Source organism: Peromyscus maniculatus, chromosome 11 (assembly GCF_049852395.1).
Source record: "Peromyscus maniculatus bairdii isolate BWxNUB_F1_BW_parent chromosome 11, HU_Pman_BW_mat_3.1, whole genome shotgun sequence".
Taxonomy (NCBI): Eukaryota; Metazoa; Chordata; class Mammalia; order Rodentia; family Cricetidae; genus Peromyscus; species Peromyscus maniculatus.
Window position 1 is genome coordinate 73,344,565 of NC_134862.1, and position 19,395 is coordinate 73,363,959.

Below are 19,395 nucleotides of genomic sequence, written 5' to 3' on the forward strand. Positions count from 1 at the left end.
ATAAGTCATTCCACTATTTAAATTTTTAGTGAATTTTTTTAAGGTATCCATTGATACCATATATACAATGTGTTTTGATCATGTCTACCTCCCATCCAATCCCTCCAACTCATCCTGTACCCGGCTTCACTACATCCCCTTCCAACTTTATGGACTTTTTCATTTCTTATTATCAGAAAGAAATACAGGAATCCAGTAGGAGTCACTTTGTAATATTTTTCCACTCACTTATTATTGAAAAATATGGGTATTGTTTAAGTTTTTAAACGCCCCTCCCTGCTCTTCTCCAGACCCTGGTACCATATTTGTCCTTTTGTATGTAACCTACTTCATGTAACATTTATCTAAATTGTAGCATGCATCAATTGTGTTTTAGAGGTTGAATGTATTCCTTATCATATAGATGATTTTATTTACTTAACCAGTGACTGATGTTAAGATTAAAACTAACTTTTGACAACCATGAACAATACTGCTACAAAAACTGGTGTACAAAAGTCTATGACAACCTCGAAGTTCTCTTGGCTATCCACCTAGGAGAACGATGGGCCAGGCCACATGGTAGTTGTTTTTTTGTTTGTTTTTTGAGGAACTTCCATGCTGTCTTCAATGGCTGCTGCATTTTACACTCTTATTGGTGAAGTGCAGCGGTTCCAGGTCTCTTCAGATTGGCCTACAATTTCTCTTGCTTTTTTGTTAATAGCCATCCTAATATTTTGTTAATAGTTATCTTCATGAAAATGGTAACAACTACATTTCACTCACTACTGATGTTGACAATATTCTGATGTGCTTATTTGCTATTTAAAGTATGTATATACAAATATATATGTGTATTTTAGGTAACTGTTTAAATAATTTTCTCATTTCTTACAAGCGTGTGTGGTACATTGTACATTGGAGTGTGTGCACATGTCAGTAAAGGAGAAGCTTATGTATTGGGTGTCTTCCTTTATCACTCTCCACCTTAATGTTTGAGACAGGATTTCTCACTTAGCCTGGCACTCATCAATTCAGCTGAAGTGACTGACTGCTCCATGCATGCTGGGGTTACAGATGTGCACCACTGCACCATGTTTCATGTTAAGTGCTGGCGATTTGGACGTGGGTTCTCATGGTCGTGTGGCAATGTTCTACAGACTGCGGCATCTCTCCAGCCTCTGCCCCCTTCTCACTGGGCAGGTTTTCTGGTTGTTGAATTGGAGTTCTTTGTATCTTCTGGCCACTTCTCAGATATATAATTTGTTCTTTTTTTTTCCTCTCCCATTCTTAGAGCTACCATGTACCTCAGTGCATGAAGGTTTTTAACTTTGGTGAAATTTATTTCTTCATTTCTTGTGCTTTTGTTGTTATACCCAAGAAATCAGTCAAAGCTGATGTCATGAAAATTTCCATTTTCTTCTAAGAAGTTTATATTATGCAAACAAAGGAAAAGGCAACAAAACAGCTGTACATAGTAAAAGTCACATGAAGACTGGAGCCAAAGTCCATTATTCTGGAAGGAGAAAGGACTAACCAATAAGAAGGAAATAGAGAAATTTATTGCCATTGAAAGCTATAAATACGGCTCAGATGAGTCAGACAAAAAGTAGTAGGTTTGACAGGAAAGTATAATTTGTTTGGCCAGATTTGCCTTCTCGGACAATTTTTAAAATTCAGTATATTTTTTGATGACAGATTTTTGTGACTATTTAAAGGTCAATAAAAGGGCATCTTATGATACATTATACAATAATATATTTTGTAATATATGTAAATTAATGGATTACATTTTCCCCAGAAACTCATTTCCCATCATTATATTATCAAACTAGATATTCTTGTTGCAGACACTGCCTGTGCCAACGTTGAGTCAGTAATTATGAATCCTGTTTCCTCCAGGTTGTCCAACTGCAACCATGCAGAAGTCAGAGTACTTTGCAAAACAACAGCATGGGACACTGTTGTTGAACTATTTGTTGTAGTTCTAAAATACCTTTTTATTTTCCTAATATATTTGTTTAGAAAGATTAATGCCTTTATCCCAGAGTCTCTGAAGGCCTCTTTTATAGCCCAAATGTGACCACAAAGGGAATGCAAATCCCTTTTTCCTATACTCCAGCTATTAACTAGCCAACATGCTCTACGAGGGAATGGCCTTTGCTAGCCCCACACTGCACTCGGCCGCTGTGCAGGAATGCAGCTTTGGCAACAAGAAAGGGATGGGCATGGCCACATCCAACGCATGTTGTAGTTTGCCTGGTTTTGTTTTATGCACCAAAATGAAACCTGTTTATAGTTCATATAAAATATATAACAAAGAATAATAATTTAGGGCCTAAAAGAAAGTTATAAAATCTTTTTTAGTTTTAGCACAAACACTGAACTATCTGAGAAGTACTTTGTACTTTAAATATATCTACATAGTTTCATTTTTTCTTACCCTGAGACATTTCTTAAGAAAAATAATCTGGAATCCAGCACATGAAATATCTTTGTGGATATATAGTATATAAAGATGAACTGATTTTATTTCTAGCATCATAAGAAACCCAGCTCCCAAATAATGAATCTTGGGTACTCAGCACACCTCTAGTACATTATACATTAAAGAGCAATGAGTTCTCCCTTGCAATGATTGCAGCAATTGAAAGTTATATTTTCATATCTGGTATAGGGATGGAAACGTCCAATATTTTTCTTTGTAGTGAGTAATGTGGGTGGTGAAGATTCGGAAAATGGGTTGTCCGGTGAGCTTTCTGTACAGGTAACTGGATCCAAAATCCGTAGAACCTGAGGCAAAGAAGCCATGTCAGAGGTTAGCAGCATGCACCACAAAGCCTTGGGTTTCACTGGTACCTAACTACCTGTGACAATTCATTTTGTTTTATGTGTTATCATCAAAAATAACATCGGAATGAATATGAATTTCTCCTTCTTCCAAAACACTGTAAATTCAGCAATCATGCCTAGTTATGACATTAACCACCTTTATTTTAGTAATTATGAAACCAATACTCTTTGGCAGACATCTACAGAAGGAATAAAAACAGAAAAATGAAGTTCTATGAGTTCTACCTCATATGATATCAATTTTCAGTTTACCCCGAAAGCACCCACTGTCTCTCTTCTCTCTTTCATTCAGTTCTTTAGAGTAAGGATCTGACCACCATTCTTCTGTGAAAATGCTGCTTTTACTTATGGGAAAATAAATGGCCCTTCATTTTCTCTTTTTAAAAATTATATATAATATTTTATGCTAATAACTATGTTCACAATACTTTGTTCTCTCATTTCTTCCTTGGTCGTGGCTTTTCCTGTTTCCTCTACTGAAAAAAAAAAAAAAAGTCCAATTAAGGACAAGGATAGCCTTTTTGGTCCACAACTCTTATTCTCAAACTCATCATGACATAAACAGAGTTATGTTTCAAAGGAGGTAGGCTCAGCAATTGGCTCTACCTCCCTTTGCTACAGTCAGGGCTTATTCAAAGGCGCTCTTGGGCTTGCTTCCCTGCTCTCCCGTGCCTGGACACTTCCCTCTTCCAAGTTAACAGCATATCCAAGACACTGTAGCTCCTGTTTAAAGTATCTTGGCATCACATAAGAACTACCATGCTACTTTAGGACTTCCACTTGTTAACTACACTCTACTTTTAAAATTCAGCTTTTAGACCTTTTATTTTGATTTAGATGACAAGCTAAGATGGAAGGAGTAATGTTGCTTATAAACTCTTCGAGGAAAAGAACGGTTTCTAAGTAGGGCACATGCTATGACATTATGGGTCTTTAAAGTGAAAAGTCAAATGCTAAGGGAATTCAGTAGGAGACTGAGATATGGCAGAAAGTCTTCTAGATTTTAGCCTTGAGATGACAGGGCTGGATTTGAAGCCTTGCAGAGATCCTGCGGTATAGCATGGAGGGAGGAAATGGGAGGGCATTAAAGACGAAGGAAGAGTGGGGACCAAGTTGCTGCATTCATCTCTGAGAGGACAGCTCCTGAAGCAATGCGGCTGGAAGGTCATGAGGCACGCAAGGAGAAGGGCTGTCGGTCTTGATATCCGAGGGAATGTGGCAGGGTAAAGAAGAACGAGCAGCTCTAGATCAGGCCTGGAGCACACCCACCACTGCACAATGAAGCAGGGAGCAGAGAAGACAGGATGGCGGAGGTTCGCAGAGAAACCAAGGCAAGAGAAGTTTCATGAAGCAGGGAAAAGCCAGCTACACTCCAAGATACCGACAGCAGCTGAGTACACGTGCCATAACCTCCCAGCAAAGAAACAGTAGGAAGAACAAACAAGGCTTTGAGTAGTTTACTTTTTAGGCACTGATCCTTTTAGAAAGTAGCTGAGCACCTACTATGGGCAACATCCTACCAGTCCACGAGGAAACATAGTAAGACATATTTTCCAGTCTTTAAGTAGTTTTAGAGAGAGAATCACACAATAACAACATGATACAAGAGCTATCTCGACAGGCATACAAAGTACACTAAACGTTGGACACTAAGAAGACGACAGAAAATCGTTTAGGCAGGTGGAAGAGCATGCATTAGAAAGAGGCATGAGAAAAACAGTCTATCTGTGAAATGAGAAGTGAGTGAGGCTGCTAGAAGAGGAAGTGGAACTTGGGAAGTGACTCCTGGAAAGGGGGATGGAAACATTGTGACAAGCCTTCTATGCTCTAGGAAAGAATTCAGTCAAGGAGGCAGGACTGGGAGCTGTCTGATGATTGCATTGACATTTGCAAGACAACTCTCTGACAACAGAGGATGGATGGCCTAGAGGCAGGAGGTAAACAATCTGAGCAAGTGACAGGTAAGTACATATGCACTTTCTAATACTTCTGGCTGTGATGGGAAGGTGATTTTCTCCTTAGAACAGAGTAGGAACATTAGGAAATTTAAGGGTCAAAGGAGGAACCTGCTCTAAGATCACAAGCTTATTAACACAAAAAACAAACTGAGGTTCTACATTTCAAAACTCTCAATGCCAAGCAAGCATAACATGTAGCTTTCAGTAAGGGGTCAATAAAATCTCGCAGCTATAGAACACATTCCACAGCTCACGGAAAAGAAAACATGTTACCTTTTCAGCCATTTTCTCAGCTGGGGTACTGAAGAATTCTACTGTTGCTGGAATCTTCTTTTGATTGCTAATGCCAACATTTCCCAGAAGATGAGCGTGCACGGCTTCTGCCAACTTGCGGTTTGAGAGTGCCAGCCCTGCTGTGCTGTGGGGCTGTGTGTTAGGGGAGTGTGTCTGCTCTCTTCCCCACTGTAAGGAGACCAAGAGTTCCTCCAGAAACCTGCACAGAACACACATGAGCAATGAACACTCATAAAGACAAAATAGAAGAACCAGTAAGAGGAAGTAAGTGAGCAGCACGTATTTCAGAAGTCATTTAATATCTTTACTCGGAGTTCAAGTCTCGGGATGACTGGTCACATAGGTTATAGGGCAGAAGACATTAGTTAATCTACTATTATGTTATTACCTGGAAATCATGAAAACAAGTAGTACAGTTTAATATAATCATATTTGGTTGTTGAAGTCTGAATGCTAAATCAATATCCAATATGTAGAGTTAACTTTACTTGGTCATAATGTATGAACTATACTCTATATTGTTGGATTTGATCCACTAACAGTCTCTAAGGATTTTTACATCTATGTTCATTAATGATAGAAAGTCTATGGGTTTTGGTTATGATCTAGTTTGTTATCATAATGCTCACCCCCACAAAATGATTTGGAAATTGTTCTCTTTTTTCCTGTGGTCTAGAAGAACTTGTGTACAATGTGTTTCTTTCTTCCTTAGATGTTTATTAGCATTTAGTGAATCCATCTAGGCTAGAATTTCCTTCACTTGGCTGTTAACTACAAGTTCAACTCTTTAATGGGTTAGGGCTAGTTAACTTATATATCTATTATTTTTGATGATTTATTTTAAAATTATTTGAGTGTGTCAGGTGTACGTACATAAGTGCAGGTGCTCACCGAGCCCAGAAGAGGGCGTCAGATCTCCTGGAGCTGAAGTTACTAGTAGTTATAAGCTGCGCAGTATGTTTAGTGCTGAGAACTAAAGTCAGGTCCTCTGCAAGTGCAGCACACTCTGAACTGCTGTACCATCTCCAGCCCTCCTACGCCTTTTCTCAAGTAACCTTTGGTAATATGTCTTAAGCTTAGCTAAATCATTGACTTGATTGGCTAGAGGTATCAATAACATTCCCTTATTATCTTTGCTATGTCTACTCAATCTACTGCGTGCAGGCTTTCATTCCCAATACTTACCATGCACCATCGTTCCTCAGTGGACTGGCTAGAATTTTTTTTTCTTATTTATTTATTCCTCTCTCATATAATACAACCTGACCATAGCCTCTGCGCCCTCTCCTCCTCCCAATTCCACCACCCCCACCACCGTCTCCCCTCCCCCTCACTGCTCCTCTGTTACCTCTAAGAAAAGAGCAGCCTTCCCTGTGACATCAACCAGACATAGCCTAACAAGATGCCATAAGACCAGGCACAAACCCTCATATCAAGGCTGGACAAGGCAACCCGGTAGGAGGAAAAAGTCCCAAGAGCAAGCAAAAGAGTAAGAGACACTCCCACTCCCACTACTGTTAGGAGTCCCACAAAAGCCCCAAGCTAAACAACCACAGTATGGATGCAGGGGACCTAGCTCAGACCCTTGCAGGCTCTGTGATTGCCACTTCAGGGCTAGACATTCCTTAACTTTATCTTTTTTTATAAGTTTCATCACAAAATTGTTTTAGCTATCATCATTAATACTCTTTCTCACTTCTGCTTCATTTGGGTTTAATTTGCTTTTTGCATTTCTCAGAGTAGTAACTTAAATTACTAATAAGCCTTTTTTTATTCCCCCCAGTAAACCCCCCTTTTTATCTTTTTACAGATAGGATCTTCCTACACAGCCCAGACTGGCTGGAATTCAGGTACTTCTGCCTCAGCTTCCTGAGCGATGGTAGGCATCATCACAGCCAGCCTGGAACAAGCATTTCCCTTGAAACACTGCCTTAATTGCCTGTAACAAATTTCCATACTTTGATATATTTTGCTTTATTCTTCTAATGTCCCATATAATTGATTAGTAATTATTCAATTACATAAAAGTACAAAGACCTTTTAAGAAACACTGCCCATGTGTTTATTTATTTTATTATTATTGTTATTATTATTATTATATATTATATATTAAAAAAATATTTCAGTTAGTTCTGGAATGCAAAGATATGCAGACATGTTCTAATATTACACAAAGACTTTAAAATCTCTCCTCTGGGAGAAACAGATATGTCGTCACTTGGCTTCCCAAACTATACAAAGCCACCATATCCATACCCACGAATTACTTTTAAGTGCAGAAACAAACTCACTCACAGATGTCTAACAATTCTTTTCCCTATTAGGAATATGGGATGCAGCACCCCCTTTTCTGTTTTTAGGGCTCCTTCCTCTCAGGGCATCTATTTTAAAGTGTGACTTACAGTATACAGTTGGTATGTTAAAAAACATGGCCACACTGAAACAAACAATCCAAGGAAACCTTTCCCAACAGCGAAACCTGCAGGAGTCGACAGGAGAGTTCAGAATGTGAACAAGAGCCGTACTTCTGGGTAGAGATCATTTCCTGGCGAAACTGCTCCCGTTCACTCAGGAGATCCTGTATGGCGCTCTGGGCATCTCGGTTCTGACGCTGCAGAACTACTCTGAAGTTAGTCAATTCGTCTGCCATTACTCTGAAAAAGAAGAAATTTCACATACAGTTCTCCCACAGTACCAAGCACACAGAAGTTAATCTACTACTACACTGTGATTGCCAGTTTCAAAAGCTAACAACAGGATTTAACATGCTCGCTGCTTTGCAGTTCTAGCATTTTAACTGAGAACATTTTCACATACAGAGCTTCTGAAGCAGGATCAGTTGAAATAGTTTTTAAATGACAGAAAAGTACTTAACTTTTTTATATAGTGACTTAAATTATTAAATGCATGCTTCTAACTATTAAAAAACCAAAAGGAAAAGAAAAAGTAAATTATTTTTCTCACTACTCAATTGTACTTTCAGAAGAATGCTGAAGACTTTCTCTAAAACAAAGAAGTCTTCCCCTGCCAATTAGCCTCATTCTCCTTTACAGAGCAAATAAAGTTTCTTATTTTTCCAAAAAAAATAATTTAAATGTATTTCAACATGAATGTGTGAAAAAATAAATAATGGGGGATGTGTTTACTAGAAGGAAAAATTTATTACGAAGTTTTCTACATCTTGCTTTTTTTTTCACTAGAAGACAAAAGAAGGACCTTACAAGTATTCAACTAATAGAAAATATCATAGATATAATACATGAAGAAATGCTAGTCTACAATTTATTTCACCATCAGCGGTTCTTAAAGTATAGCTTGGAGACTTTTGGTGTCTTGTGAGAAATCTCCAGATGAATTGTTTTAAATCAGCAGTTATTAAACACACGGTGTCCTGGGTAGTTTACTACACACCTGACATGGGTTAGTTAGCTAAGAAGAAGGCACCACAACTCAGAAATGCTTCCCTAAGACTAGCCTGTAAACAAGCCTGGGGGGCATTTCCTTGACTGATGACTGATGTGGGAAGGCCCAGCACACTGGGGCGGTGCCACCTCTGAGCAGGTGGTCCTGGGGTATAAGAAAACAGGCTGAGAAAGTCTAGAGGAACAAGTCAACAGGCAGTATACACCCATTGCACCTTGAGTTCCTGCCCTGACTTCCCTCAGTGATGGCGTGTGACCTGAGAGAGATGTAAGCGGGAACAAACCTCTCCCTGAGAAGCTGCCTTTGTGTGTTTCATCATAGCAGCAGAGACCTACCAAGACAGACAGTGTCTAAAATATGCTCTTATTGGTGCAGAAGTTGAGTGGGGTAGGGGACAAACGGACAAGGAGCAGCGTGTTCAGAGGCCTGGACCATGGCCTTGTGGCTTTTTCCATGTGGTAGAGTTGCCTCACCAGCTTTGCCATAGTGAGGATGCTTTCTGTTTATATGGGGAGAAGAACTAGGAAAGGTCTATACCCAGATAAAAGAGATATGAGAACGGAGCATGCTGGGTGGAGACTACCATCCTAGGAAGTGGGAAGGAGCTTGCCTTCTCTGGGTCGGAGGGAAGGGTCTACATCTGCCTTTTGTGACTGTAGTATTTCCACATTTGATTTTACAGTTGTGTTGTTTACTGTAGAAGAGTGAGTTTTAGAATGAAAGGGGGCCATGTATTACCCACCTGTAAAGTCTCTAAGAGACTGCATGGCCCTCCAGAGGGGGAGTGCTGCACATTAAATAGTGTATGAAGCACTCGGACAATCTTAAGTCAGAAATTTTCCCTGTTATTTTGCTATGAGTCAGAAGAGTGACAGGCAGAACAAACAGCAGGGAAGGAAGGACTATTTACAACAGAAAATACCTGCTTGCGAGGAATTTGCTCCTCCACACATCACACTGTATCGACATCCGCTCCAGCTGTTCCGAAAGCTGGGCTGTGTTCCGACCTAGTGCTTCGTTTTCTAAAATGAGCTGGTTCTTCTCCCGGGCTAGACGTTCAAAGTGATACTGCGGGTCATCTCCAACAGAGGCCACCAGCAACTTTTTTAACTCACGATTTATCTAGGATGAAAGAAGACAACCAAGACAAAAAGCTTAAGAAATGTCACTGACTTGATCATAACAAAATTGATGACAGAGAATCTCTTTCTGTGTCCTTTGGAGCCTATTCTAATGTGTCAGGTTTTGTCTCATATTTTATTTTACTATTATTCCTTAGAAGTTTGTTTTCTAATGAGAGACAGAAAAGGGGTAGATACAAATAGGGAGGGAAGGAGGGAAGGAGAGAGAAGGAGAGGAGGGAAGGAGAGAAGGTGGGGAGGAGAAAATAGGAGGAATAAAGGAAGAGGAAACCGTAATCAGAATATATTATATGAAAAAGAAATCTATTTTTAATAAAAGAAAAAAATTAAGAGAAGAAAAATACTAGAAATAAGACAAAGTAAATCTATATGAATAGTTATGCAGTTATATCTAGACAGTGTAATTACAGGTATTATCATTTTTATTGTCTTTCTGAATTTTCTTTTTGATCTTTTAAAAATGGTTTGTGTGTGTGTGTGTGTGTGTGTGTGTGTGTGTGTGTGTGTGTGTGTGTACATGTGTGGAGGCCAGAGAAGGACGTCTGTCTCCATCACTCTGTGACTTTTCTCCTTGACACAGGGTCTGTCATGGAGACGATGGCTAGTCTGGATGCTAGCAAGTCCCAGATATCCTGTCTTTGTCCCCGAACACAAAACCCCAGCACTCATGTTAGAGGTGTGCATGGCTATGCCAGGCTTTTTACATGGGTGTTGGGGATTTGAACCCAGGTCCCCATACTTGTACAGTTAGCATTCTTACCCATTAAGCCATCCCCTAGCCCCTTCTTTCCGAATCTTCTAAAATGTTTACAAATAAATATGTATCATTTTGTACTTAGAAATTAGCTAAATATATTAAGGTATTAAATTCAAATAAAATGATTTAAATATGAATAAAATCTGGATAAGAACCACTAATCATTGTGTTACACATACTATCACCTAGCAAAAAGATGTAGTCTTAGGCTAGTGAGATGGCTCAGTATGAGGCCTGACCACTTGATCTGAGTTTAATCTTGGGAACCGAGGTGGTTCTTCTGACGTCCACACTCATGAAGTGGAATGCATCCCTCCATATACAGTGCACATGTGTGTACACGCGTGCGCACGCATGTGCACACACACACACACACACACACACACACACACTATCAAAGTGTAAAGTTTAACAGAAACAAGGGAGGGCTGAGGCAATTTTATTAAGCTGCAGAGGCTAAAGTAACACAACTGAACACTATAGATTCTTATTAACGTCTAATGAAGACACAGTAACTTATTTTACACACACCCCACACTCTCCCCAGGTATCAGGCAAAAATACTTGGAACGAATTCTTCAAATTTGTCAATGGCAAAGCCCGACCTGGTCAGTTCATGAATATGACCTACTTTTCTGACTTAGAGGTGGTCTGGTCTAAAGCTGCTCACACCTCCACTTCCACCACACTTAGAGAATGAGTCCCCACATAAACTCTTCCTAGAGGCCCCATGGCAGAGTGAGGAATTCAAGAGGAAGCTTTTAGTGAAACGACAACCTATGATAAATGACATTTCTGAGAAAATGCTGTTTTCCAGCATGGGATTAAAAGGTCCAGAGGTAAAGATCAGACTTCACGGAAGCTGTGGGCTGTGCTCACCTCTGTCTGTACCCGGAGCTGGTTTGAAAGGCCTTCTTTGTCCTGAAGTAGCCTCCTTTCAGAATTCTTGAGCTTCTCTAAAAGCTTCTTTGCCTCTGCGAGTTCCTTCCTCGGGTCTGTGACTACCTCCGGCTGCAGGTGGACTTCTTCTCGGTGATAGCCCAGAGACTTAAGCTTTGTATTTTTGGTGGGGATATCATGAGAGATGGCGGCTTTGGGAACAAATATCCTCACAGCTTCAACTTCCACTGCTTTTTCAGTAAGAATCTTTCCCAGCTGAAGAACGCCTGGGCTGTCTGAGGGAACTTTCTTACGTGGACTCTGAAGGACATGTTGATTTATGGGTTGGACTTCAGAGGTGACTTCAACAGACTTAGGGGGCTCCTCTGTTTCCATTCCATCTCCTGCTCCTCGGATTGGGGTCGAAGTGAGGTTGCCTAGTGAAGAGGTCAAGCCAAGGACAATTTACCAAAAGAAATGATAAGAAAATGCCAAGACTACTTGTTATGTAGCAGTTCCCTCCCTGACTGAAATACTCCCTTTTGCAGGGCAGCTCCTTAAGCTAGAAAGTGAACAACTCAAAACAGCTTCAGGAAGTCCCTGAAAATGACCAGATTCACTGGTCCATTCCAATAGTAAACGATAAAGGTTGTGCAGAGTCACTCTGAGAGGAACCAGACTGGAGACCAGACCAGCTGCCTAGAAGAAGCAGAAACCAGTCAGGCTGCTGGGAGGAGGCTTAAAACCACCGAGGCACCTGGAAAAAACACCCTCCAACCTGTTGAGCTGCTTGCAGGCTGTGCAGTGGGCTCCAGATTCCCAGCTTTTGGGGAGCTGCCACCTGTGCTGGAGCATGGACCGTGGTGATGCAGCTGTCTTTGAGTCATTTCTGCTCCTGTTAAGTAACCCCAAGAAAATTCATTGGTTCACCAAGGTGGACGATGGCAGTGTCCATTCTTTGGTCTGTCACGGGCTCCCTATCTGGAGTAGGCATGTGTTACATCTCTCCACGAAGTCTTGCCAAACAACACTGCTTTGCCCTATGTTCTAAAGTATCAACAGCAAAAGGAATGGAAAAAATTCAAGAGTAATTTCTAAACCAGCATGCATCAACAAAAGTCTTTATTCGACTTTCACATTTAAGATTTCCTTAAGTTAAATGGCTTCTTTCTTGGAAAATGCAAGAGATTTTGTTTCTGGCTTCCATTTTGTAATATACTCCTAGAAAAATAACTTTCTTCTATTTATTTCTGTATTGAAATATATGAAATGGAAAGAGTAACAGCCAGGCCATAGGGTAGTGATGAGCAGGAATGTAATAAGGTCAAGCTCTGATGTACTATGGACACTCAATGATGTCAAATATAACAATACATATTAGTAATGTATACATATATTTGAAAGTATCTATGCTCCTCATAATAGATTAACCTCTGTTATGCTTTACACAGGGGTAGAGAAGGGCATTGTGCATGTTACACTGGAAAACTGATTAGGAGAAGTTTCCCATTCTTACACCTAAAGGGTAAAAATTCAACTAGTGAGACCATATGGGCTGTTAGACTAAACTCCCTTAAACCTCACTTTTATCATCTTTACATTATCTTTCTGGAGTCATATGCCCTGTGTGGCTTTCGATTTATTTTACATGCACCATGCTTCTAGTATGTATTGTATGCTCTAGTCAATAGATACATGAATAACAATAAATTCATAATGTACAGTAAGGACAAACATACTAGTCGGTAGCAGTAGCTATAATGATAGACTGAAGAGGTCACACACAACCAACACAGTACCAGGCAAAGAATAAAGGCCAGATATCTTGTGAGATGGTATGGACCACTGTGCTTAAGATAATATCTAATGTAGAAAATAGGAACACACACACACACACACACACACACACACATTTTACAAGGAGAATGCACACAAAGCCTGTACAATTAAAGAACCACTCTTGTATGGATATATGCAGACAGGGCCTTACTATGGAGCTTAAGCTGGTCCTCAGGCTAACATGCAGCCCAGGCCAACCTTGATCTGGAGTTCTTCCTGCTTCCACCTCTTGTTATAGCATCTTGGTTGACCTGTTTTCATATTCTTAAAATTTCATTTTAGGTTTGTCTAATTTTATCTAATGCATTTCATTTTGTTACTTGTCTTGTTCCTGGTGTTTAAGAATGCAGAATCATATATTAACTACAAATTAAAAAGAACAACAACAAATTTACCACTAATGCCACACCATTCCAGTCCACTGAGGTTGACCCACAAGAAGCAGGTGATACTTTAGTTATGGTTCCAGTCAAAATGGATTCCTAGGCAAGTCATAAATACTTTAAAAACTGTTACATAAAGGAAAAATTTAAGTAAAGGAACTTCAAACAATAGAGATTCGAGGTCAAATCACAACATTCGTTAAAAGGCAAAGAAACAATGTGTATTTGACAGATAATTCTTTTCAAACAAAACAATCAAAATTCCAATCAAGAAATTCAGCCAACTTTCAATTCCAGTTTACTCTTTAACTTTATTTAAACTGTATTACTTACTTAAGAACTCATGGCTATCAGAAAGGACTCATCAGGTCTTGTTAACATGCAGATGAGCAGGCAGAGCCAGGGCTTTGCATTTTCTTACCTTTCATATTTTCTTACCATTCTATTTTTCCCTCTGACACACATAGAAACCTTTATTACACATGTACTAGGCTATGCAGGGCACATTCATAAATAATTATATCCTTTAAGCTCTCAGACAAAAACCTATGACACCAGCTCTGTAATTATGAATAATGATGAATAAAGCAAAACCTCAATCCTTGTTCTCCATCCCTTGAAGGGAAGCAACCAACATCCTGTATCATTCTGACCCTCATACCTGTGATCATGCATTAATCAGTTTAAACAGATGTAAGGTTTATCGTTTTTTCATACTGGCTTTCCCATAGACTGACGAAATATGAAGAAACAGAAAAATCACTAGTTTAATGTGGGAGTCTGCCAGAGTGCAGCTCTGACCTGCTCCTACCTTTCGAAGGGTTCTTGGGTGGAGGAGAGAGGAATAAGGAAATATTAGGTAGGAAGATGGAAAGGGACAATAAGAAAGACAAAGACACAGTATAGCTTTGGGAGGGCCCTGGGTCAATACCCAGCCGTGCCCAGAGCTTTACTGAAAAGGGCTTTTTATAATATGCCAGGGGGAGAGGCAAAAGACCTCCCCCTTGCAAGATCAAAGCACACCGTAAAGCCAAGTGTAGACCCTTCCAAACACCTGGTAAACACACCCGTGGCAAAATCATCCCCTTATGCAGTCCTGCTGGGTAGAGCAAGCTCAGATTCCCTGACCCTGAGTAAGGTCTCACTAGGAAGGCTCTGTGGGCCACCACAGTCTAACATTCTACATAGAGACTGGCAAACTTTTTTGGTAAAGGGCCAGAGAGGAAATATTTTAGGCTTTTGTGATGATGAGGTAAAACTGAAGACAGTCTCTAGGTACTTATATGAGAAGACAAAACCAATTTTTTTCTCTTGATGAAAGAAACTTTTGTCAAGTAGGTAATGATAAAAACAGAATTCATTTTTACTCAGGATAATAATTGATTTACATGGGATTCAGATACTGTTTATAATCATTAAACTGACTGCAAACTTTGTTAAGGGGGGTGAAGGCCACCATTTATAAATTTTTGTTTTAGATTATGGAAGGAAAAAGAGCATGATTTAGAGGCCATCACTAAACAAATATTTCCCTTATTAATGACAGTGTAAATCTATGAGGGGCGTATTTCAAGTCACATGACTGGGCACAGAAAGAACATCAACCCCCTGAGCCAAGCTAATACTAAGTTCCCACCGCCGTTTGGGATACAAGCTTAGGCCACTCATGAACTTCCCATCTTTCTGTCACATGGAACTTGGAGAATGCTGTAAGCACTACAGTATTTCAGAATAACCTATTGCTTTTCCAAACTAGACTATTGGAAGCTACATTAGTTACAGATAACTCTTCCCAGCTCATCTCACCAGCTAAAGAAATGTGCTTGGCATAAAAAAGCAAAGTGAGTACGTGCTTCATTAATGAAGTTATTAATCTGTCAACACATACCTAACTTCATTTAAACCTTTAGTGAAAAACTTTTAAAAGCAACTTGTTTTTTTCCTGTATTAAATCATTAATTCTGAGTTCCATCACATCCTAGCCTGACACACTCTCTGGAACACATGTAAATTAAACAATAATACGGTTAAATTGGGGATGTCACTGGTAAATTTTAAGACAATATTCTTTCTTAGGGAGTTGGGGGCAGCTGGGATTGAAGCTAGGCCCTAGTGCATGGCAAGCAAGCAGTCTACCAGAGCTGTACCACAGCCCTCTTCCTCATTTCTCTTTTGAGATAGGATCTCACTAGGTTGCCCAGGTTAGCCTTGAACTGACTCTGTAGCCCAAATAAGGTTGGAATTTGTGATCCTCCTGTCTCAGCCTTCCAAGTAGCTGGAATTACAAGCCTGTGCCACCAAGCCAAGCTTTAATGTTCTTTTAAATGTCACCATTATCATCTAGTAAAGTTCACTTATTACATTAGAAAAATATGCTATAGACAATCAACTTAACGTTTATGAAGGCGATGTCCAGACCTTACCTCTATAGGCTCTGGATAAACAGTTGCCTGGTCAAATGTGTGCCCACTTACGAATGATGCATATCCTCTGGACTTTCACAGTACACACCGGTGCTCTAACAGCACTGAGAAGTGCTAGTATAACCAATTCAACTGGGCATTTCCAAATTCATTTGCTCATAGAATCATTTTCACCCAATCTTTATGACACTATAGAATTAAAGTCAGATAACGTTTTAGGACTTGCAACTATCTAAATGTCTAAGACCTCACTATCTGGTTACTAAACTAACTGTGATAGCTACATTTTAAATGTAGAAAAGTCTATAATTTTAATGTTTTAATTAAATTGCTTATTTTAGGTTTGCCTTCAAGATAAGCCTTAGTAATAACGATCCATCCCTCCTACAATGGCAGTGCTGGTCACGTTTGGGAAAAAGTTCTAGTTGTTACTCACCAATCACATTTCTCTCCTGACACAGTTAAAGAAAATGCAGACAACTGACAACATCAAATGTAGGTATTCCTTTTCTCGGGCCATGTAGCACAAACATCTTTTTTCCCTAACAAGTGTTACATTAAAGTAAGAATAGAACAAACAGTTGTATTACCTGCCTTTCTAGATAATCAAGATAAAATGAAATGATATGAAAATGCTTTTAACTCTAATCCTCATTACAAACAATAACAAAAATAATTTCATTGCCCAGGAGCCTTTCATAGTAAAGTTTTAATAAGTAATCATATTATATTTAGTTTTTGCTTTTGGCCAAGTGCATTAGTTGTTTCATAGTGGTTATTATTTAATTGCTTTTATTTGCCATTCATTCCCGGTCTATTACTCTCACCAGTCTCCCACCTGCTTATTCTAATGCTAGCCAACTCTTCCAGGGAGGCAGTATGTTTTGTACCGGTAAGTTAGATGCAGTTATCTGTCAACATCATCTTTGCCTCCTGTTTCCTCCTATTCCACCCTCTTTAAAAGAGAAGAGTGCTGCCAGAAATCTGCTTCCTACAAAGTCCCCCTTTAGAGAACTGTGGCTGACAGAACTCTTGATACCCAGGGAGAACACTAATTCTGGAGTTTACTTTGGGATATGCTTTGACTCTTGCCTATATGCAATAGGAGCCAACTAAAGGCACCGAATTACAAGGAATGTGATCTAGGACAGTGACAGACTTGTAAATTGTTTCTATACGTGATCAGTTACTGAAACAGAAGAGGCAGAAGAGAGCAGAAGAGAGCAGAAGAGGCAGAAGGTTTAAAAATATTGATATTAGGGGCTGGAGAGATGGCTCAGTGGTTAAGAGCACTTTCAAAGACAAGGGTTTGATTTCCAGCACCCACAAGATGGCTCACAATCATCTGTAACTCCAGTTCCAGGGGATCTGATGCCTTCTTCTGGGCTCTGTGTGTACCAAGTCACTTGTGGTGCACATACATACATACATACATACATACATACATACATACATGTAAAACACTCATACAAATAGATTTTAAAAAGATTTCAAAGATAAAACAGAAAGGAGACTGAGAATGAAACAAGATTAGAGCAGCACTGTAAAAGGATTTGCTCCAAAGCTGGAAATGTGACCGTGAACTGGCACATTTTGTGATTGAGCAGCTTGGTGTGTAGATAGTTCGTAATTTTAAAAATGTTAATTTAAACCCAAACATCCAGAGATGTGGTTACTATATTAGACAGGGAAGAGTTACAATGAATGCTGAAAATAAAAGTGCCATCATGAAAGTCATGGAAGAATTTCCAAAGATAGAAAGCCATCACTGGTGTATTAAACACTAGAGAGGCAAAGCAAAGTGGAACTCAAAAGTGACTACTGCACACAGCACACACTATGGGTAGACCGGGACCCCAGATTGTCATTATGTTAAGGTTCTAGCTCCTATGTGACCAAGGTTTGGAAACACTCTTTGTAAATAGCTAAGATAAAACCACTTAGGATCGATTATCACCGACATGAACAGCCCCGAAACACAAATAATTCTCAAGGAATCTATAACACTTAGTCGCCTGTCTAAAGAATCCCCACGAGTCTGGGCACATCTTTAATCCCAGCACCTAGGAGGGGCAGGTAGATCTCTGTGAGTTAGAGGCCATCAAGTTCCAGTACAGCCAGAGCTACACAGAGAAACCCTGTCTCGAACCCCCACCCCTCCCCGGTCCCCCAGATAAAACCCCCAAACCAAAAATCATAAAAACAGGAACACTTACTTTTGGTTTCTAAGCTTTTAAGGGTAGCCATTTTTTTTCGTAACTAGTGAAAAAGCACTCCAAGACTTTCACCGAAGACCTAGAAATGTATACATATTAAAAAAATTAAAGCCATACCAATATGTTCAGTTGGTGCCTCTACTTTAAAAGTTATATTTTAATTGTTTCTGCCTTTAGTACCCACACATTTAGAAACGGAGCCATTCTTCATTACCCCCCCCTTAACAGGCGGTCCTATAGATCTATTAAATATTGGAAAACCAAGCACAGGTTTATGCATTATTCTTCAGAGTCTAGACTGTAGAGTAGGTGGCCGGCAGCTTCACCACAATCCGTCAAAGCCGACTGTTCCCAGTATTACATACGACTCCGGACACGGTCTAACTTCCTGAACATCACAAACCCTTGCTCTGAAAACGTATCCCAAGACACTACCCAAGAGCACACCCAAGAGATCGAAATGTCAGAAACTTCACTTACTGAAGTGTCGCTCAGTAAGTGAAAAGCGGAAAGATGTCTGACTTAAAAAAAGTACCAATATATAAGGCGAGCCGGGTGTAGGTGAAGATGTGGGGAGGTGGGGGTGCTGAGTCTAAAAGGGGGAGGGGGTGGAAGCGTCAAGACTGTCAACCTCCTTCCCCGGGGGGAGGATCCCACGTTTGTCCCCGTCAGGAGAAACCCTGCCAGAACAATCTTGACATCCAAAGCCAGTGGCCGCCGAGCTCCAGCCCAGACCGCGCTCTCCCCGCCGCGTCGGTCCCACCAGCCGGCTCCGGGATTTACCTCGGATCGTCTTATTTCAAAGCTCACCGCACAGGCTCTCCACTCCCCTCAGCGGCCGGCTCACTCCGTAAACTCCCCTGGCATTCGGAAGCCGACCCGCCCCGGCCTTCCAGACACCTACCTACTGGCTCCCTCGAATCACTTCCTGTTACTCAGGGTTTCGTTTCCGGAATGCTCTTCTCAAGGGAGAAGGATCAACAGCCCCGTGCCGTGTTTACAAAGGTAGAGAGACACAGAGTCGGCTATGTATCGACTCGGTAAGTGAAAAGCTTACTTAAAAAAAAAAAGAAAAAAGAAAAGAAAATACCAATATATAAGGCGAGCCGTGTGTAGGCTTAAACTTCCGGGTCACTAACAACCAAACGGATGTGGCTACGTTGGAAGGGAGAAGGTGGCGTCGCGTTGCCCCAGGCGATGAGGTAAAGGGTGGGTCTTTGTGAGGATGGGCGGGGCCTGATTACTCCCA

General features: G+C 40.3%; 1 protein-coding gene across 9 annotated transcripts; it reads right to left on the reverse strand.

Annotated features, from left to right (window-relative positions):
* Positions 1 to 1,519: 1,519 nt before the first annotated feature.
* Blzf1 (basic leucine zipper nuclear factor 1) lies at positions 1,520 to 19,366 on the reverse strand. Of its 9 annotated transcripts, none has more exons than XM_076547886.1 (8): positions 19,237 to 19,366; positions 18,147 to 18,225; positions 15,931 to 16,119; positions 11,286 to 11,722; positions 9,430 to 9,629; positions 7,610 to 7,738; positions 5,064 to 5,283; positions 1,520 to 2,772 (listed from the first exon to the last, which is right to left on the reverse strand). In XM_076547886.1, the coding sequence occupies exons 4-8, from the start codon at positions 11,679 to 11,681 to the stop codon at positions 2,587 to 2,589; spliced, it is 1,131 nt and encodes a 376-aa protein (XP_076404001.1). In that variant the 5' UTR covers positions 11,682 to 11,722; positions 15,931 to 16,119; positions 18,147 to 18,225; positions 19,237 to 19,366; the 3' UTR covers positions 1,520 to 2,586. The 9 variants fall into 9 exon arrangements, with proteins under 9 accessions (XP_076404001.1, XP_042114415.2, XP_042114413.2 ...); XM_042258481.2 differs by having other exon boundaries at positions 19,051 to 19,308; XM_042258479.2 differs by lacking the exon at positions 19,237 to 19,366 and adding an exon at positions 18,930 to 19,001.
* Between the last annotated feature and the right edge of the window lie 29 nt (positions 19,367 to 19,395).